The 20,872-nt window shown below is 38.0% G+C and overlaps 1 protein-coding gene across 2 annotated transcripts; it reads left to right on the forward strand.

Moving 5' to 3' along the window:
- The first annotated feature begins 5,372 nt into the window (after positions 1–5,372).
- Positions 5,373–19,999, forward strand: LOC111335262 (guanine deaminase). 2 transcript variants are annotated; one of them, XM_022941134.2, is made up of 15 exons: positions 5,373–5,521; positions 7,801–7,892; positions 10,099–10,270; positions 10,672–10,759; positions 12,073–12,175; positions 12,478–12,505; positions 13,737–13,844; positions 14,663–14,767; positions 15,869–15,966; positions 16,268–16,335; positions 17,078–17,227; positions 17,499–17,533; positions 17,616–17,699; positions 18,216–18,243; positions 18,702–19,999. In XM_022941134.2, the coding sequence occupies exons 1-15, from the start codon at positions 5,387–5,389 to the stop codon at positions 18,803–18,805; spliced, it is 1,398 nt and encodes a 465-aa protein (XP_022796869.1). In that variant the 5' UTR covers positions 5,373–5,386; the 3' UTR covers positions 18,806–19,999. The 2 variants fall into 2 exon arrangements, with proteins under 2 accessions (XP_022796869.1, XP_022796870.1); XM_022941135.2 differs by having other exon boundaries at positions 5,381–5,521; positions 7,805–7,892.
- Positions 20,000–20,872: the final 873 nt, after the last annotated feature.

A 20,872-nucleotide genomic window follows, 5' to 3' on the forward strand; every position in this document is an offset into this window, starting at 1 on the left:
CGCCATTAGTTTGTTTGAAAAAGTTGTCCCCGAATGAAAAACAATTGAGTGTGAGGACTAGTTCAGCTAAGCGAAGTAGTGCTTCAGGTTTAGGTTCCTTAACAGTGCGTTGATCAAAAAAATGTTTAAGGGCGAGGAGACCTTCGCCATTAGGAATGATGGTATAAAGAGATGTAATGTCCATAGTGAAAAGAAGTTTGTCTTGCCCTAGGAAATTAAACTCGCGAAAAATTTGAAGAGCGTGTTGGCTGTCTTTAATATATGATGGTAACGTTTTGACGATGGGAGCCATAATTTTGTCCAAATAGCTGGAAATAAGTTCGGTAAGACAATTTTAAGCCGCGACAATGGGCCAACCTGGGTTGCTAGGTTTGGGATCATGAAGTTCTAGGCGTGGTTATGGTGAGATTTTTTGCAGTGGCCGGCAATTCTTGTTTAGTTATGAGTTCGTTAATAGTATTTTTGACGGGGATAACTTTTTCAAACAAACTAATGGCGTAGCCATGGGTACCAAAATGGGACCCAGCTATGCCAATCTTCTTGTAGGTTTTGTCGAACACCAATTTTTCAGCCAATACAACGGCCCCAAACCTGAATTCTACGGTCACTACTAGAGAGGAACTAAAGGCTAATAGTTTCTAAAGAAACTGTTCGGGGCTGCGTCGGTGGGGGTAACTAAATAATTTCAATATATCAACAAAGTTGAAACGGTAAATTGGCCACCGTTACGATAACAAAAGCTGACGTTTCGAGCGTTAGCCCTTCGTCGGAGCAAATAGAGGAATTGTGGGTTGTGTGTGCTTTTAAAGGCAGAAAATGGAGCTACGTGATTGGTGGGAACATGGCAACGAGAAAAACACGAATAAATTAGTGAAATGAAAAGCGTTCGTTGGTACCTGTGGGATTGAGACTGCCGGTTTGAAAGATGAGCATTTGTTCAAGAGTTTTACGGCTTTCCGCGCTACCTAAGTGTAAGGAAAGACCGCAGATTGCCATATGTTGCTTAGGATGATTTGGTAAATTGAAATGTCTTGCGACTGGTTTCGATGTGTCCTTGTCATTCCTCTCCACGTCGCGAAGGTGTTCTCGGAATCGGTCACCTAGTCTTCTGCTTGTTTCACCAATGTATGATCTTTCTGCAATAAGTGCAAGTTATGCAATAGATTACATTGGCGGAGGTGCACGTGAAGTGATCGGTGATCTTAATGGATCGTCTGGGTCCCGATATTTTCTCAGTGTTGTGAATGAAAGGACACGTATTGCATCGTGCACGAGCGCATTTAAAAGTGTCTGGTTGGTCATTAGTCTGAAAAGAACTTCTGACCAAAAAATTGCCTATGTTTTTGTCGCGTTTGAATGAAATGAGCAGAGGCTGCGAAAAGATAGTGCTTGTCTCTGGATCATTTTGAAGTAATTTAAAGTTTTTAAGAATGATGGATTTATCTGAGTGGTTGTGAGGGCGAAACGTGAAAGTGAATAGAATGCGGTAGGAATCTTCCTTTTGTGACGTTTGTAGTGCTGAATGTCGATTAATAAGTTGGGCGCGGTGGTAACCCTCTTGAACGACAGAGTCAGGGTGACCACGTTAATCGAAAAACTGGCACACTGACTCTGATTTGTGGTGGAAATCAGAGTCATCACTACATAAAAGACGAAGTCTTAGAAACTGAGAAAAAGGAATGGAATTCTTAACGTGAGATGGATGCGAAGACGAATACAACGAGTAATTATGCGAGTCTGTAGGTTTGTAACACATACTAGTGCATAAATCGTTGCCTTCAATTGAAACTCTGATGTTTAAAAAGGATAAAGAATTGTCAGTGTGTATTACAAACCTACTTGTGTGTATTACAAACCTACAGAGTCACAAAGTTACTTGTTGTATTCATCTTCGCATCCACCTGATCGTGAAGAATTCCATTCCCTTTTCTCGGTTTCTAAGACTTCGTCGTTTATGTAGTGATGACTCTAATTTTTTTCACAACTCAGAGTCTATCTGCCAGTTTTTCGATAAACGTGGTTACCCTGTTTCTGTCGTTCAAGCGGGTCACCACCGCGCCTAACTCATTAATCGGCAGTCAGCACTACAAACGTCACAGAAGGAAAATTCCGACCGCATTCCATTTACTCTCACATTTCACCCTCACAACCACTCAGTTAAATTCATTATTCTTAAAAACTTTAAATTACTTCAAAATAATCCAGAGACTGGCACTATCTTTTTGCAACCACCACTCATTTCATTCAAACGCGACAAAAACAAAGGCAATTTTTTGGTCAGAAGTTCATTACAAACTAATGACCAACCCGGCACCTTTAAAAGCGCACACGATGCAAAACTTGTCCTTTCATTCACAACGCTGAAAAAAAAATCGGGACCCAAACGATCTATTAAGATTACTGATCACTTCACGTGCACCTCAGCCAACGGATAACTTGCACTTATTGCAAAAAGCTATTCATCGGCGAAACAGGAAGACGACTAGGTGACCGATTCTGGGAACACCTTCGCGACGTAGAAAGAAATGACAAGGACGAATCAAAACCAGTTGCTAGACACTTTAATCTACCCAGTCATTCTAAGCAACATATGGCAATCTGCGATCTTTCCTTAAATTTAGGTAGCTCGGAAAGCCGAAAAACTCTCGAACAAAAGTTTATCTTCCAAATCGGCATTCTTAATCCCACAGGTACCAACGAACGCTTTTCATTCTACTAATTTATTAGTGTTTTTCTCGTCGCCATGCCCCTTCCAATAACGTAGCTTCACTTTCTGCATATAAACCCACACACAACCTACAATTCCTCCATTCGCTCTGATGAAGGGCTAACACTCGAAACGTAAGTAAGTAAGTAATTTTATTTAACTACATGTCGCGTATGAGCGATAGCTCGTTTAAATGAAAATGTGGAAACCCACCCATCCCACCCCAGGGGAGGACATCCAGCACACAGTAATCTCGAGCGTGGGAAATTAACGTCTCCTACCCCTAACCCTGAGGGAGACGGGACCTCCATTTATTCGTCCCTATCCGTCAGCTTTTTAACTCGTTACGATGGCCAATTTACAATTTCAACTTAGTTGATATTAACAAATTACCTGTTACCCCCACCGACGGAGCACCACAGTTTCTTTAGAAACTTACCCCCTTTATTCATTTGCTGATTTAATACACTTATTCCTACGACCATCGGTATGCTTATTAGAGAAGTCCACGAAAAGACGAATCGGAGTTTTTAGATTGATTGCAGCCATTAGATGTGCTACTATGTGGATCACTGCAAATGCTTTTAAAACAGTTTGATGTGAGCGCGTCGAACGTTAACACTTCTCAGACCACTTGAGCAATACCTGACGAATGAAGCTGGAAATTAAATGAAATTGGGAAAAGTCTGTTGAGGTGAAGTGGCGTGAAGTTAAGGAATTGTATCCAATCACTAGGCGCTATCCAGAGGATGTAGGGACATCGATCATTTTTTATTCCATTTCATGAATTATCTCGTAGCTATTAAGAGTCCATAAGGCTTCCCTTCTTCCTATTCTGACACTCTCTCTAATCAACTATTGAAAGAGCCTGAGTACAATTCTCTGTCTTAGTCCAGGCGGTGTGCGCACTCTGATTGCGTTGTATCGTGGTCGTAAAACAAAAATTGAGTCATTTGCATCTTGATGTGTTGGAGTGAACTTCTTTGGTGGCAGCGAGATAGCGTGAATATACGTGGATTGTAAAGGGGATTCACTGTCTGTTGACGTTCTTTCGAAAGTTAAAAAGTTTGAAGGGCCTGCGCGACTCCTGTCTTTCGTCCGTGATGATAGATAGATATAATTTAATGACTGACTAGATAATTATTAGAAAGGTAATATAAAGAGTTAGCGCTAGCTAAAACCTTCACTGTCGTACTGCTTTTTTTAAAGGTTGACAAAGTGCTTATGGATCTCAAAGAATCAGAGATATCTATTGTTTCAAGTAATAGCTGCCAAGTACTTCACTGAGTTTTTGCCAAGAACATATAGATTGGGAAATGACACCTCAAAACTGACCCTTATTATCACATCGCATAGGAAAGTCATCAAGAGTTATCCTACTAAGAGTTAAAACTTTGACGGTAGAAGATTTAAAAGCGCTAGCGAATGGTAGGAGATGCACTGGCCCATCAACACCTTTCAACGGTCGACTGCCTTTTGCTTTCCAGCTTTCCGGCGTGTCGCCTCAGGTAAGGTAGAGGTTTTCATGGGTCAAGTGACTCTTCTTATTGCTCTAATTAAACTGTCCTTGATTCAATGATCAAGATAGAAGATTTGCCACGCAACACTCGCGATTAGCTAATTTTCCTTCACTTAGGAAAGTAGATTTACAACACGATTTATAAATGTCCTTGCAGTAGTAATGTTATGTAACGCAACACTCTAAACGCAACAACGGGCCTTTTCGCTCCACGAAAGGGCCTCAAACACCATCACTTAAAATGTATAAAACATTTGTACCGTTGGAGCGCGTTTGGTCAGAGTTGTTGAAGAAGGATCAAGGTGGCCATACAAATCTTTGAAAGGCTTCAAACTATGACGTACGAATTTGACCTCCTCGAAAACCGGTCTCAAAATACATGCTACAAAACAGTGCTTGCGTTTGTCCCAATTTTGTCCTTTAGAACGATATAATACGTGACAAATACGCACGAAAGATGTTAATATCATTTCTTCTGTCATGATGGGGTAGGATTGCAATCGATAACATGGATTTAACACAGAACACATGAGTTGGTTACATTAGACCCGAAGGAGGGGGGCGTTGGGGCCTCTGGGAAACCGCAAAACCGGAGAAAAAACCTCCAAAACCAAAAAACCAACAAAGAAAGGAGGCAAAAACGAAAACCGCACACAAACCTGACAAAACCGCTACATTCTCACCTTTAAAGGGGTCAAAAAGGAAAAACCGAAAACCGACTGCGAAAACACGTAAAATCCGAAACCGCTCTGAAAATCACAACCGAAAAGCCGAACATTTTTGGCCCAAAAACCGAAAAAGCGATCCAAAGAACAGTCAAAACCGCAAAACCGAGAATCTCAAACCCCCCCCCCCCCCCCCCCCCGCCGAAAGAACAAGATCCGGGAATGTTTTATTGCTATCACTTATGTACTACATGTATGAGGTCACATTCTGTTACAAAAATACTTCTACACGTTCAGAATATATCAAATTATATTTAACTATTGTGAAAGGAAAAAAAACGGCCCAACTTTTACGGAATATTCAGTCAAACTATGGTCAAACTCTGCCCGTTTCTGCCGCTTTTACCGCCATATTGAAAATGACGCTACCACAATGCAATGCAATCGGAGTACGCACACTACCCGGTCTTAGTCCTTCCCGAACTGTATTTCAAGATGGCGGAGCCAAATTGCAAAACATTGCGGTCGAGCATAAGACATGTATTTTCGGGAACACTTGTGCACTCTACTGCAGCAAATAGAATGGAAATGTGTCAAAGGAGGATCATAGGTATTAATCAGGACGGAAAGGTAAATTGTTTCTTTCTCTTGATGAGAAGCCGGTTCTCATTTACGTGTTTCCTAATCCCCTTCACGCACGAAATGTAGAGAAATTTACGCGTCACGTTCATAAAGGGGAAAACTTCAAAAATCTCTTCTCGTGTAAAAGATTTTAAGGAAATCTTAGGGTTTCCATGAAAAGAAAGAAAAAATTCACGGGTGACGTATATTTCAAAGGCAAATCCCGCCTCACACTGGTTCGTAAATTCACGAATCACGCTCGCCTTTCTGTAAAATTCAAGCGTTACATATTGATTTTAGCCTAAATTACGCGACACGTATGAGCCAATTTGCCACCCTCTTTCAGAACACTGGGTTTCCTGTTTAACATAATATGCGCTTTTGAATATTTTATAGAAAAGGCGCAATACAAATAATAGATGTTATTGTTAACTTATTGTTAACATTGCTGAAAGGTCTTTGTTTACAAACTTTGTTTGAGTAGTTATTGTAGCAAAGGTAATTTTAGGAAAGCACATTTTAGAATTTAGAATTGCTTCCTCAGATCATTTAGGAAGGGAAAGCTTCTGTCGAAAATCAGAGCTCACTCAGCGGTTTCTTAAGGGTACCGGTGTACGGTTACTACTTGACAGCTAGAAATTTTTATCATGGGAGGTCACTGAGGGGCAAAGCTTACATCAACTATCATGCACAGAAATTGAGGGTGAATAATATACTGATAGGTGTTTGAATATATGAATAAAAGGGGTGCTGTCAGTGGGGGTAACAAGGTGATTTGGTAATATCAGCTGAGTTAAAATTGTAAATTGGCCACTGTAAAGAGTTAAAGAGCTGACATTTCAAGCGTTAGCCCTTTATCAGAGTGAATGAACGAAGGGGAACATTAGTCCTTCATTCACTCTGACGAAGGGCTAATGCTTGAAACATAAGCTTTTAAACTCTTTACAGTGGCCAATTTACAATTTTAACTCAGTTGATATTACCAAATTGCAGAGAAAATGGTTCATACTGCACTCAATGCCTGGCCAGAGTCATGCTGGTCAGTCAACACAGTTTACCAAGGTACAAAGAAAGGATTTGTAAAAGGAAAAGTGTTATGCATGCTTAGAACAAATCTGCTGTGCTCAACATTTAATAAAAATATACAGTTTCAAAATACACCTAAAGAAGGCAATAGAGGATAGCAGGCAAATTTTTGGAGAAATATACGTGTGGAGTCATCTGCTCCAGTAGAGGGGGTTCTCTTAAAACAAAAAAAATAGCACAGTGGAAAATGTTGCCTTTTGTAATGCAAATTTCATCCAACTGTACCTAATGGGTAAAGAAATCTTGATGGGGAAATGGTACCTTATTCTAAACCAACCTAGTTAATCACATTGCAAAGGAAAGTCATTAAAATATATCCTGATCTGAATTAATCTCTTAAGGCAGAAGGTTAAATGCACTTGCAAGTGGCAGAAGTCCTGTAGGTCTGTCAAAACTTCAAGTTTTAACAGGTCATTAGGTTCTTGTGACATGCACCTCACATTATGCTTGTCGATGATTTGATGCAGAAAAATCTCTGTCAATTGGCCATTAGTCAAACTTTTGAGGCTAGGACTGCCCTTCTGTCATTCCATAGGTTAGCAGGTTGGTGTTTTTCATCTGCACCGTGGCTTTATGGCCTTCCATGTGAAGGAAAGCAGGGTGCCATCATTGGTTTTACTGACAAACAAAAAAACTCTCAAGAAAACTTAAGAAACCACCAAAGTAACTACCCAGAATAAATCACTGATAATCTTTAGAGAATGCCATGACATTACTCATTGTCTACCATGGGTTTCAAAATGTATGTATTAAGCGTAACCGATCAGAGTCAGCATTTGTGATAGAGTGCTTATAGAATTATACTATAAACTGCCTGGAGGTGACCTGCAGTGGGCCAACCTTTTAATGCAACAGAAAACAGTACAAGCTCTGTTGGAATTAATTTTTAACATTGATGGTGCAAGTGATTTATGTCGAATTGTGAATAAGTTATCATCTTTTATCTAATAATTTATTATTCCTGTTGTAGATAATGAAAAATCTTACCATTTTCAAAATGACAATAGTAAGATTGATGATGAAAAATCTTGCTATTATCTATTCATTGTGTTAACTTGTACAATTGTTTTGCATTATGTAGTATCAGTTTTTGCACTTAGGTGCAAGATGTTTCTCAACTTGTAACTATACTGTCTTCATTACCTGTATTTTTATTACAGAACATATTTAATTATATAACTAAAAGTGTTTTTTTTTGTCAGATAGTTTTTGTTGATGATGCTTCCTGTGTGGGGGAACTTGCTAAAAAGTTTGAATTTAATGAGAGGGATGTAATCACTCTTAAAGATAACAGGTAGAGTAATAAATATTTCTCTAGTCCGTTATTTTTGTCCATGCATGAAAATGTGGTAACTTTTTCTGGAAGAGACTAGTTTGATGAAAGGTTATTTAGGGCAAGAATAAGTGCAATCTAAGGATTTATATATTGTTATTTATATATTATATCTATATTTAGCAATTATTCGCCAAAGGCAAGGTGAATATCGTCGAATAATCCACGAGACGAAGTCGAGGGGATTATTCGACAATATTCACCGAACCTGAGGGGAATAATTGTTTTAGTATAATTTCAGAGCTGAACAACAGAGAAATTTCTAAAATCATAACATTTTAGTAACATTTATTAACATTTTATATTTATTTTATTTAATTTAATCACTTTCACCAGAGTATGGTAAGGGTCGCACAACAGAGCAAGGCTCCAAATTAAGTGCGCCCAATATCCCACCCATCCCACCCCAGGGGAGGACATCCATCACACAGTAATCTCGTGTGTGGGAAATTAACGTCTCCTACCCCAACCCTGCAGGAGACGGGACCTCCATTCATTCGTCCCTATCCGAGAAGACTAGAATATCTAACCATTTCTTGATGTTATAGAAAGGCAGCAAATTCTTCTCAATTATTTTAAGACCCTGAGTGTTGGTCCGGCCAGGGCTCGAACCCTCGACCTCCCGCACAACAGTCCAGCGCTCTATCCATTGAGCTAACCGGGAGGCAGTTTATATAGCGTCATATAAGGAACTGCTTGACCAATCAGATTGCTGGAAAGTCTTTGCTCAGCTCTGAAATTATACTAAAATTATTTATAACATTAAGTGACTAGAAGGAAACACAGTTGATTTGCTGCAACTCTGAGTTTCATGTGAATCATGTGTGTTTCCTTCTAGTCACTTAATGTTATAAACCGCTCTACACAAATGTGTATCAAGCCCTTTTTAACAGTGCTGGCTACAATTCACAATTAGTATATAATTATATATATAAGGATCCTTACATATATAAATAATAGATAAATAGTGAATAAGTTTCATAATTATATTCTTGCCTCAAATAAACCTTGATCAAGCTAGTCCTTTCCAGGAAAAGTTACCACATTGTCATGTATGTAGATATAATATATTAATGTGATATTAATTAATATTAATACGATATCAATATTTTGATGTAGATTAGATTCTGTAAATTCTAAAAATCTTTTTGAAAAACATTGGCATGTTAGGATGAAGGAGTCTATTAAATATCCCTGATTGTAAACATGCTTCTCAGTTGTTTTAAGTTCATCTGAAGAATTGTAATAAAATGGTCCAATTGTTTGGGTGTGCATAACCTTGAGAAGGATTGTTGTCCACTAGAGTGACAGAAAACTATTCCATGTGTATCTGTTTTGAGATAAGTTAGCTTTTGACAACAATTGGCAGTAATGTTGTAATCTGATAGGCCAATTTGCCATTGAAGATTACACCTAATATGTCATGCACTGAAAGAATTATTTTACAATTTTCACATCAATATTGAGGTAAAAAGTAAATCAAAAGTGGTTTAGTCTGGTATGTATTGACAATGATATTCATCATTGCAAAGGTCAAAAATTTGTTGGGGACTTGCAAGATTTTGGCCTCTATGATTATGAATATCACTGTTGACAAGAGTACAGACCGTGCTAAACCACTTTCGATTTGTTTCTTATCAGTACTGAGTTAATCTTGTGAATTGGTCAGCAATAAAAACTACTTTCCTATGGGTTTTATCTTATTATGTATATTGTAATAGTTTTTAGGGCTTTTATTATTATTTTATTTGCTATTTTTTTGTTTCCCAGGGCACCTATTGATGGCAGCTTCTGCTGACAGGTTTATCCTGGTTAAATATGTCAAATTATTTTTATTATTATTAAAGAGATTCTAAACCTGATGTTTCAAGTGTTAATTACTTTGTCAGTGTAAATCTACAAAGAGAAAATCTGCTCTGACAAATGGCCTAACCTCTGAAATGCCAGCTTTAGAAACTCAAAACAGTGACCAATTCACATTATCAATTCAGTTTAAAAAGGCAAATTATTTTGCACTACCACCAACATAGCATCATGGTTTCTTCAGAGACCATATACTCCTTGATCTCTTTCAATTAAGGGTCCCTTGGAGAACCCTTTGGAATGTGGCAGACATCACTACAGGCTTGTTTGCTGATAAATGTTTTTCTCATTGTGACTTTTTTAGACAGTTTATGATTCCTGGATTAGTGGATACTCATATTCATGCTCCGCAGTACATATTCACTGGAACAGGCTATGACTTGCCTCTCCTGCAGTGGCTTGAAAAGTATACTTTTCCCTCTGAATCAAGATTCAGAAGCAAAGAATTTGCTCAGAATGCATACAGAAAAGTAGTGGTGAGTTAACTATCAGTGATGGCTGGAAAGTGCTGAGCAAAAGTTTTACTTTCATTTGCATTTATTGGACATTTTCCAAAATTGACAAAAGCAGGTAAAATGAATTAGTTTTGTGTATGATAGTTTTTTTTTTGGAAGACAATCCAAGGGAGGAGTTGATTAAAAATGAGAGAACAAAATGGCTTGTTGCCTGTATAAGGATACTTCAACTGTACTTCATCATTTTGTTATCAAGTATGTTTTGCAAGAAAAACATTAAAAAACCAAGAACATACCATTTAAGTGCTATGTCACAGAGAAATAAGAACAACGAGCAAGAATGCTAACTTGAGAAGAACTTTTATTTAGTTTTTTGTTCACACAGGCATTTAAATGTCTCTTTTATTTTCAACACGATCAAGACGAGGTTACTCAAGAATGGAACAACCACTGCATCATATTTTGCAACCATTCACTATGATGCTACAGTAGTCCTCTGCGATGTTATAGGTAAGTATGAAAGGCTTAGCCCTCAGGGGCTTTTTCCAGTTTCCAATGTGTAGTGATTAGGAGTAGTATATTTATTTCTGGCAATATATGTAATGCTGTTCCCCAGATTAAGTGCCATCCTTAAATGAGCCTGCTTTTAGGTGAAAAAAAAAAAATAATGACACCCTTAACTGTCTCAGCTCTGCCATCTGGAAATGTGGTGCTTATCAAGCCATGTAACTAAATTAAGAGTTTGTCTCAACTTTTTGAAGGCAGCCTGATATGGACTCTGTTTTAAGTGAGGCGTGAGTAGTCCAGTGGTCAGTGCGCTGGACTCTAGGTCAGATGGCCCGGGTTCAAGTCCTGGCTGGGGCTTGACGTTGTGTCCTTAAGCAAGACGCTTCACTCACATTGCTTCGTCTTCTCGGATAGGACGTAAAGCCGGAGGTCCCGTCTCCTGCACCTATCAATTAGTTAATTTCGGCAAGGGACGTTAAAGAACCCACATCACGAGATTACTGTGATGTGGTCTGGCCTGTTTACTGGGAAGGGAGGGAGGGGGCATCTGTAAAAATTTCTCCTTTATTAATTGTAAACTGCCGCCGGCAGTCTGGAAAAGTCCCCCGCACAGTGTTGTAAAGCGCATTAGAGCATTTACATGGAAATGCGCTATAGAAATTGATCTATATTATTATCTATATTATTATTATATTAAGTATTCCCTAGTTACTCTTTTTGAAGGCAGCCTGATATGGACTCCGTTTTAAGTATTGCCTAGTTACTCTTTTTGAAGGCAGCTTGATATAGACTCCGTTTTAAGTATTCCCTAGTTACTCTTTTTGAATGCAGCCTGATATAGACTCCATTTTAAGTATTCCCTAGTTACTCTTTTTGAAGGCAGCCTGATATAAACTCCGTTTTAAGTATTCCCTAGTTACTCTTGAGTGGTAGAGTTTGTCTCAACTTTTTGAAGGCAGCCTGATATAGACTCCGTTTTAAGTATTCCCTAGTTACTCTATAGTGGTAGAGTGTCAGATTGTCACATTCTTTGTTCATTATAATTTTTTTAGCATTATAATAAAATTTTATAGATGTTCATTCTTTTTGAGTGGAGATACATGCATTATAAGATTACTTAATTACTCACATGAGCACAGATAAGGGTCACCTGAATTTCGCAACAGTTACAATAAGTCACTTGGTTTTGATGCACCTAAATTCAACAGTTCCAATAGTAGGAGTTAGATGGACATTGTGTGTCATCAAAATGTACATAAAGTAACAGAAAATAATTTGTTTTTTGTTGTACATTTCATGCGCTGCATTTTGAACAGCTGAACTTGGACAACGAGCATATGTAGGAAAAGTTTGCATGGACAGAAACAGTCCCAACTACTACATTGAGGGAACTGATGACTCAATCAAGAATACTGACAGGTGCATTGTCTTTAGTCAACTGAACTTAGTTCTAATTCTATTTTCTTCATGCACGGGATCAATGTGAGCAATCCCAAATGGGCGAGATGGGTCCATCTGGCCCGCTCGGGTAGCCAATCAGAACACAGGATTCACTTTATCTTGCCCATGGGTGCTGCAAGCGACATAATAATGGTAAATATTGTATGTTATAACAGATGTATTGATTCTACAGTGTACATACACTAACAGTTTATTTCAAAATAAAACACTGGTTGTGAATAAGATATGAAATTGTTTATTTCAATGTTTTGTTTTGGCAGGATTATTACTCATATATTAGGAATGAAGGTAATTAAAAAGTTAAAAACATGAAGACATATACATGTAGTGAAGAACATTCTAAATTTAAATGGATAACCCCCATTGTAGCTTTAGAAAGCAGCAACAAGGTTTCCCTGATGTGGTTGGGTGCCTCAAGAAAATCCCTGAAGAGAAACTAGCATTGGAAAGTTGCAGAATGAAAAGTAATGTTTGTTTGAAAATGAGAGATTTCAAATATTATTTTTCTTTTTCTGTGGACCCACACCACACACTCACATCTAAAAGAGTCTGAAGAACTGAATGTTCTCTGCTTTACATATGTGTAACCTGGCCTTTAATTCCCATTAGTGACCAAGACAGAATTTCTTACTACAATATCAATACAAACATTATGTAGCAGACAAGCGATGAGAATACAGAAAAAAGCAATTAGGGAATTATAAGTCATTCCAATGCCAAATTCTCCAGACTAACATCATAAGAATTGTATGCTAGACAGTAAAGAGAATTGCTAAGGAGATCTTGGGAGTGAAACAGTTAAACCACAGAAATCTTTCTAGATAATGTACCCTCTTTTCCATTTCCTTTCAGCAATGCAGGAGAATTGTGAGCTAAGTAGGACTTTCAAAAATACAAAGGGTGGATGGGGAGCAAAAAATTGCAAATAATAGTCCATTTTACAGTTGTTTGCTTGGTTGCCAAGCCTTTGAAGAAGAGTGAGGCTAAGGGTGACCTTGTTATGATACAAATGTTGCTGCTTTTCAAATGTAAATTACTTTGTTATCATGCTAACTAGATACAGGTCTTCTTCAGCCCCACTCCAATTCAAAAGCTTGGCATTAAATACACAACAGTAAAATGGCCTATTATTTGGTGTAGTGGCTGACTAGCAGTGAAATACAGCTCAAGAGATTGGGGTTCAACTTTGGCTTGGTCATGATGTTGTGTACTTGGGTAGGACACTTTTCTCTCATAGTGACTCTATCCACCCTGGATTGTAAACATGTCATGTATTGGCAAAGTGTCAAGAGGAGTTGGGAGATTGTTGGGAGGTAAACTGGGTTGGATTATTGTCACATTCTGGGGGGGGGGGGGGAGGGGGAGTGGCAAAATCCCCAGTCACTTTGTGCTGCTTTGTAAACTGGGATAAGCTCAATCCAGTTGAGCTTCTTGACTCAATTACTTACTTCACATTTGATTATCCTCTGCTATAGAAAGACCTGCTTGTTTCTAATGAATATCTTTATTTCTTTTCAAGAATCCACTCATTACCCCTGTCATTACTCCAAGGTTTGTTGTGAGTTGCACCTCAGATCTGATGAAGAAGTTAGGGAATCTTGCAAAGGAATATGACCTTCCTATACAGGTAGGTCCATTCAAATCACCAACTAAACAGTTATCAGAGCCACATAAAACATTTTTAATTTCAAAATAACTTCCTTTAATGCATGAAGGTGGTGCAATTTACGGTGCATGTGTATTGCCAAACGTGTATATTTTTTTAATTTTTTTTAATACAGAAAAGTGGGAATTTATTTACCAGTCTCATTAAACCAAGTGCCAAAATCTTTCCAGATTTAGTTTTCAGCAATAAAAACACATTTTAGACTTCAAAATAGCTTCTTTTAAAGCGCGAAGGTGGTGCAATTAAGAATATATGTGTATCACCAGGGAGGTGTAATTATTTTCGTAGTACGTAAAGTGCGTGTGGAATAAAGTAAATGTTATTTGAAGAACATTTGAACAACATAATTCAGCCCTTTGGCTGCTAAGTTTTTTAATAAAACCACCTATCTATCTATCTATGTATCTATCTAGAACGCCCATTTCTCAATACTCCTGCTTCGTTTCAGTTGATCAACTTGGCATAACATGCTGTTTTATTTCTCAAATACATTTTGCTACTGCGTGGATGGTATTATAACACCCAGAAGTGATTAACATGTAACTTCTCCCTATAATATCCTTACATGATTCTGCAGACAGACAATAAGAATATTCAAACTTATCAGGTAAAAGTTGTCGTCTTTACAAGGAAATGTGTCGTAGCTAGAGGGGGAGAATTAACAATCAGATTTTGGGGATAAAAAAAACTTAAAATGATGTACTTGTACAGTTAAGAGTTGCGATGCCTTATCAGTTAAATTTCAAAGACAACTGATTAACTGTTGTTTTTTACCCTAGAGTCACTTAAATGAAAATAAAGAGGAAATCTCCATGGTTAAAGACGAATTTCCAAATGAGAGCTATACTGCGGTATATGATAAGCATAATCTTCTTAATGGTAAGGTACGTGAATCAGATTCGATGATTATTAATACCCGCCACCACAAGATAAACGCGGAGAATACGAATTAGAAACGCATTCTGATTGGTTAACGAAGCAAGGAGTCTAGCGTGGAATTGCGATTTGAAAACGAGGCTAAGTGATATTATTCATGTGATTCAAGAAAAATCCACTCCCTGACTCGTGAATTCCGCGTTAAATTGCACGCGAAAACCGATATCGCCACATTGCTTCGTGATTCGTGCGATATCGGTTTTCGCTTTACAATTTAATGCAGATTTCTCTCGACAGATAATGAATTTTCCTATAGTAAAGGTAATCGCGTGGGGTCGAGTAAAATTAAGGATTAAAATCACGCGCGTTTCCAGGAGTTGCAGAAATTTATTGCTTGTTTATAATGTAAAGGGAAATGTTTTCTTATAACGAGAAGTTCAAAACGCGTGCTGATGCGCATTTTCGTAAGAAGCCATTTCAGTGTTCAGTTAGTGTCAGTGAACTGTAAAACGCACAAGTAACCTGAATGAAATTTTAGTTTTTTACAACAACATCAAAGTGATAAAACGAGCCCTGCCAATGAACATTCGCCATCGATAAAAAAAATACTTATAGGTAAAGTTAAGCATTTTTAATGTTATCAATTTAGTAATTTTGCCCTGGCAATTACCAAAATGAATGAAAAATGCCCTGTGTTTCAGCCAATGGACATAAACGTTTTACACCCTAATATCAGTATGCATATTCTCTATGCTGTTGTCTACACATTTTATAACGCGCTGACAATGAGAATTTGTTTTACGATTAAGAGCTTCCTCAGTTAGTGATCGTTTCCTTTATTATCCTGACCTTATTGTTTGACTAAGGGGTGATATTGTAAGGAAAAATTAGATGCTATTCACTCTTATGGGTCAACTGGTTAAATACATTTGCCTTCTATGTTGTAAACTGTGAAACAAGGTCTTAAATCATTACTTTCATCATAGATGCAATAATGGTTATTATAATAATAATAACGATTTACTGACTATTATAGATTAAGTAGAAAGCTTTTTGAAATTTATTTATTACTTTATTCATTATGATAATAATTTTGAATTCCTCTGCAGACATACATGGCACATTGCTGCTATTCCACAGAGGAGGAACTTAATCTTATGTTGGAAAGAAATTCTGCAATTGCTCACTGCCCCACATCCAATTTTAAGTGAGTAATATCAGGCGGCTTAAAGGTAACGAGGTTAATATAGAGTTCGTCATAAACTTGAAGCCGAGAAAGGATTTTGAAGCGGAAGACCTAGGAAAAGGAAGCAGAGCTTTGAAATATCGAGCTGTAATTCAGGCTGTAGTTAAGTCTGAAGCTTGTATTTGGTTGAGAATGTAGGCAACTTGGAATCAGAGACTAGCTTTTTTTTGAAAGTCTTTGTTTTAAAGCTGCTATTGGTGATATTTAGGGCTCTCTTCTGCCAACTTCATGTTCCAATAAGTTCTACTTTTGTTTATTGTAGCATCAGAAGCGGTGTTGCTGATATCAAACACTGCTTGAACAAAAAGATTAAAGTTGGATTAGGAACAGGTAAATTTCTATCTCCCAACTGCTGGGTTTGTAGAAATCGAGATAGAAATCCCGTGAATGTAATCTCGTGTGAGAGGGAGGCACTTCCTTGTAATAGGTTATTGAGGATTTACCACTAGATGGGATCACATTGGCTATACTGAGGTAGCGGAATGGGGGCGCACATTTTCGGGATTTTTGAGATTAGAAGATTTTGGTAAGTAGGGAAGATTCGCGGCTACAAAGCTGTTACATTTTCCCAATATGACTAAGATGGGGCTTTTATTTGGCCACACAATAAACCATAATATGGAAGAGGTTCCCGAGAGGCCAGTGGCACTTGCCCAGCAAAAGTTGACCCAATCCTCTTCTCACCCCCACCTTCTCCAACTTCCCGGTTATAATCATTATCTCCCAGAGGGAAGAAGAGGAATTCTCTTTACAGTATCATTATATTTCAAGCGAAAAGCTGATGAGACAATAGAAAAATGTAACTGGGGGGCATTGTTTGATTCAGTAGCAAATTCCCAACGTTTTAATGAATGTATGGCAAGAAGGAACTACACTGTACATCTGCGAGTGAAAAGGGTTCAAACTCAAACAACGAGCACGGGAAAATACAGAGATTCATAATGTAGTAAGTGTTATTTTTTCACAGCTGTACACAAAGTTAAAGATGGGGGACAGTGTGGATGTGACGAAAATAACTTGTAGAGGGAAAATTGAATCAATTTATGAGTTGCATTTTATTTTTTTCATCTAGATGTTTCTGGTGGAGAATCGCCATCGATGCTGGTAGCCATTCGTGATTGTGTCAAAGCCTCCAATGTTATCAGTTTTGGAAAATCTAAAGGATTCACAGCCTTAACTTATGAAGAGGCTTTCTTTCTTGCTACTCTGGGTGGTAGTCAAGGTAAGTCATGCTTTATTTTATCTCCAGTTTACTCCTTTAGGCTTTTGGTTTTTGGTTTTTTTTATTTTTCGGTCCTTTTCAGGCAATACTACTCTAATTGCAAAGCCTAAAGTTTTTGTTTGCATTTTCCATGTGTTTCTTAGTGAAGAAGGCATAAAAATTCAGCGGAAAAGTTAGGAGTTTGATTCTCTTTCACTTATTAAATTTGTCATTGATGTGGTAGTTGTCCATGTTTATCATTAACGAGTGATGTGTTTTAATTTCGTTATAGTGCTTGGACTTGACAACAAAACAGGAAATTTTGAGGTAGAACGAAACGTAATTCCTTCTAATATTCACCAACACTTTCTGATGAAGAAGCTTGATGTCGTGTTTAAATTTTCTTCAGGTCGGCAAAGACTTTGATGCATTATTTATTGACGTGGAAGTTCCAGATTCCCCGTTCGATTGTTTTAATTCAGATGATACAAAGGTAAGATCGATCCATTTTTGATAATTTGTTTGTTTCATAGTGTTTTAAATCGGCTGTAGTTTGTCCTCCTGCAGCGTCAGTGAGATGAGTATTTCTCGTCCTTGGTGCTTTGTATTTGTATGTTCTCGTTTAAATTTAGTTATTCATCAATTTCATTATTTATTTTTCGCGTGGTTGCGTATTTTGAAATCACGCTTGATACTTCTTTTTAACATCCTCCTTACCCCCCCCCCCCCCCCTGCGGTTGGCCAAGGTTGGCTAAGGTTCCACATTCCAGTTCGATCTGGAAACAGTGGACAAAAAGAGCCAGCTAGTGGAATGTCCATCGCTAAATTTTCTATTATTTCCTATTATTTATTAAGGTTGGCTTCACTGCATGTTCTTCGCATGTCTTGTGTGGTTCTACAGGACGAGTGAGAGCGATTAAGTTCGCCTGTGTTTCCTTCATCGGGAACTGCAATTAAATGAAAGACAAAGTGGCATTTTTAACGATTTGTTAATTTTTACTTTTTCTAGGATGTTGTGCAAAAGTTTCTTTACCTTGGTGAGTAAGATTGGCAATTTGGTCTTACCTAATTACTTTAAGTTATTTTCAATCTATTTATGGCCGGCAAGTACCAGATAGGAGCGGAAGTCAGTCAGTTGTTCAGAAAATTTATCGAAAGTGAAACTGCAATTATTAACACAATGTAAAGTAAAGTCATTAGATACCTATAAATTAATACGTATGTACATGAATTAAAAGTGTCGTAACTGATTATTCGCAATGCAAGATACATAGGGTACGACCTTTAGCAACTGAACGTTGTCCATTTTGAGTCATGTAATTATTTTCTTTTAAATCTAAAATTCTATGCGACGAATCCTGCTTACAATTCCTTTGCGTTGCTATGGCTCGGGCTGTTTCCGAAAGCGCCTTTCAAGTTTTTGTAGCGTAGAAATGAAAAGATCGGAACACATGTGTATGTAACAGTAAAGCGAATGTTGTTTCCCTTATTGTAGGAGATGACAGGAACATTCGAAAGGTTTATGTGGCGGGCAAACTTGTAGCAGGACGAGATTTCAATATCCAAAGCGAAGTGGAGTGTATAGAAATCGAGGACTGACTACTCAGGAGTTTAGTTTAGCGTAGATCCTCGAATAATTGTAGAGGGCGCTTATTTCAAAACCGGGATGAACCGAGGAGCGGATGGGAAGCGCTTATCAAACCGTAATTGCTGGTTCAATTTTTTTTAAAATTGGCCGTTACGTGTTACCGTTAGAAACATCATCTTAGAAATTCCACGGTGGCCAATTTACTTAATTAACTCAGTTGATAAAACCACTTAATATTGTGATACCCTCAGTGAAGTAGGACCATAGTTAGAAACTTACCCCCTTTATTATAAATATTCAAAGATGATCTTAAAGTTTTTCTGAGAGCCACAATTGGTACTCATGATTACTTTTCCAAACCTAACGTGCACTTAACTAGTTCGGCGACGTAACATAAGATGTGATAGTATTGCGACTAGTGTTAGTAATGCAACTTATTGTCTAAGTTTCAAAAACGTTTAAGCAGCGGGTTGTAAGGTAAGAGGCTAAGTAGGTTATTATTTGTAAGTACATTCTTTTGTAAGTAGGTTTTAATACTGAACATTAGTGTTATACGTATATTGATGTAATTAGCGCAAGTAATTTCCTGTATTTCCTGTTTGTTGTCGTCATATCCACAGCAGATATAAAATCTATTCGACAAGGTTATGTCACGATAAATTGTACCGACTTCCCTCCCCCCCCCCCCCCCTTCCATGAAGGTTCTGTAATATTCTTATGTTCAATGTAGTTATTTGGCAGTCAGTTTTTTAAGTTTCCCCTTTATAATCTTTTGGAAACGACTGATTCCCCCTCCGCTTCCCCTGCGAACCATGTGATCCCCCCCTAAAATCTTCCAATCCCCCTACTAGGCGATAAGTGATGACCAGTCGTAATTAATGTTATGCAGTATTCAATGTACTAAAGACTGTCTAAACTTAAAGTTGTTGACTAAATTATGGGTGTGTAATTTTTTCCGACACTGCAGTGCGTAAAGGAAACTGTTTGGCAAGAAGGAAGTCCGGGAAATGTGCATTACCTAAATAGCGCCAATAATTCAAGTAATGGTTCTCTTTTATAATTAATTTTTATAGCTGGTCTGTTAAAAAAAAATCGCAAAATGCAAGAGTAATCGCTTTTGAATGTCAGAGACACTGAATAGCTTTATATATTTCGAATTATTATTTATGACAAGAATGTGAATAAAGTTGACGTTGTTCTTGTGACGAGCGTGGAATATAGAAAAACATCTGCATCCCCATGAGGAATCGAACCTCACACCTTCGGGTTTTGTGCTCTAATGATTTACCACTGCGCCGAAACTTCGCTTATGCAGAGGCAGAGGATCACAGCTCCAAACCGGGTATTGCTCATAATTATTTACATAAATGTGAGAGGGCGCAACCAGAGATATTGTAATTCATACGGAAGTATACAGCTTTGAGATCTCTGAAAAGTAACGTTCTGTTTTTAAATTAAGCTTAAAGAGTAGCCCATTTGCGAATTACCCTTGGCCTCATTTTCAAAACGAGTCCAGGTGCTCATCCTTTCTTATGATAATAAGTTTTCATTCACATGCAAATTAAACTCATTTTCACAAGAATGGTTTTAGCACGAGGACTCGTTTTGAAAATGAGGGCAAGGGTAATTCGCAAATGGGCTATTAAAGTCGTTTTCAGTTTTTTTTGTCTGTCGACTTCCATCGGTTAGCTGGCTCTTTCACCAAACTTGATACAAGTGACGGAGGACGAAGCACGAAAATGAATATGCGAGGAATGCACCGTGTTACTCTGACGTAACCCGAATGATAAGTTTTGCTACTTCCCCCTCCCCTCCTAAGGGGAAGCACTGTCCGCGGCTTCGGTGTCGTAAGGGTCTCTGTTGCGCCCCCTAGGGACGGTAAGGAGTGGACTTTGGGAATATGTAGCACCGTTATGAGATTAAGACCTGTTATCGACTCTGTTGAGTGCGCCTCATCTGGTTACTCCTGAGTGTATTCAGGCGAAATATATAGATCGCCCATCGCTAACGCCCTCCTGATCCCTCCAGGTTCCTTGTTCAAGAGGGTTTGTAATGAAATTTCTGGCCAATCGAACCGA

The sequence above is a fragment of the Stylophora pistillata genome, chromosome 1 (assembly GCF_964205215.1).
Source record: "Stylophora pistillata chromosome 1, jaStyPist1.2, whole genome shotgun sequence".
Lineage (NCBI taxonomy): Eukaryota > Metazoa > Cnidaria > Anthozoa > Scleractinia > Pocilloporidae > Stylophora > Stylophora pistillata.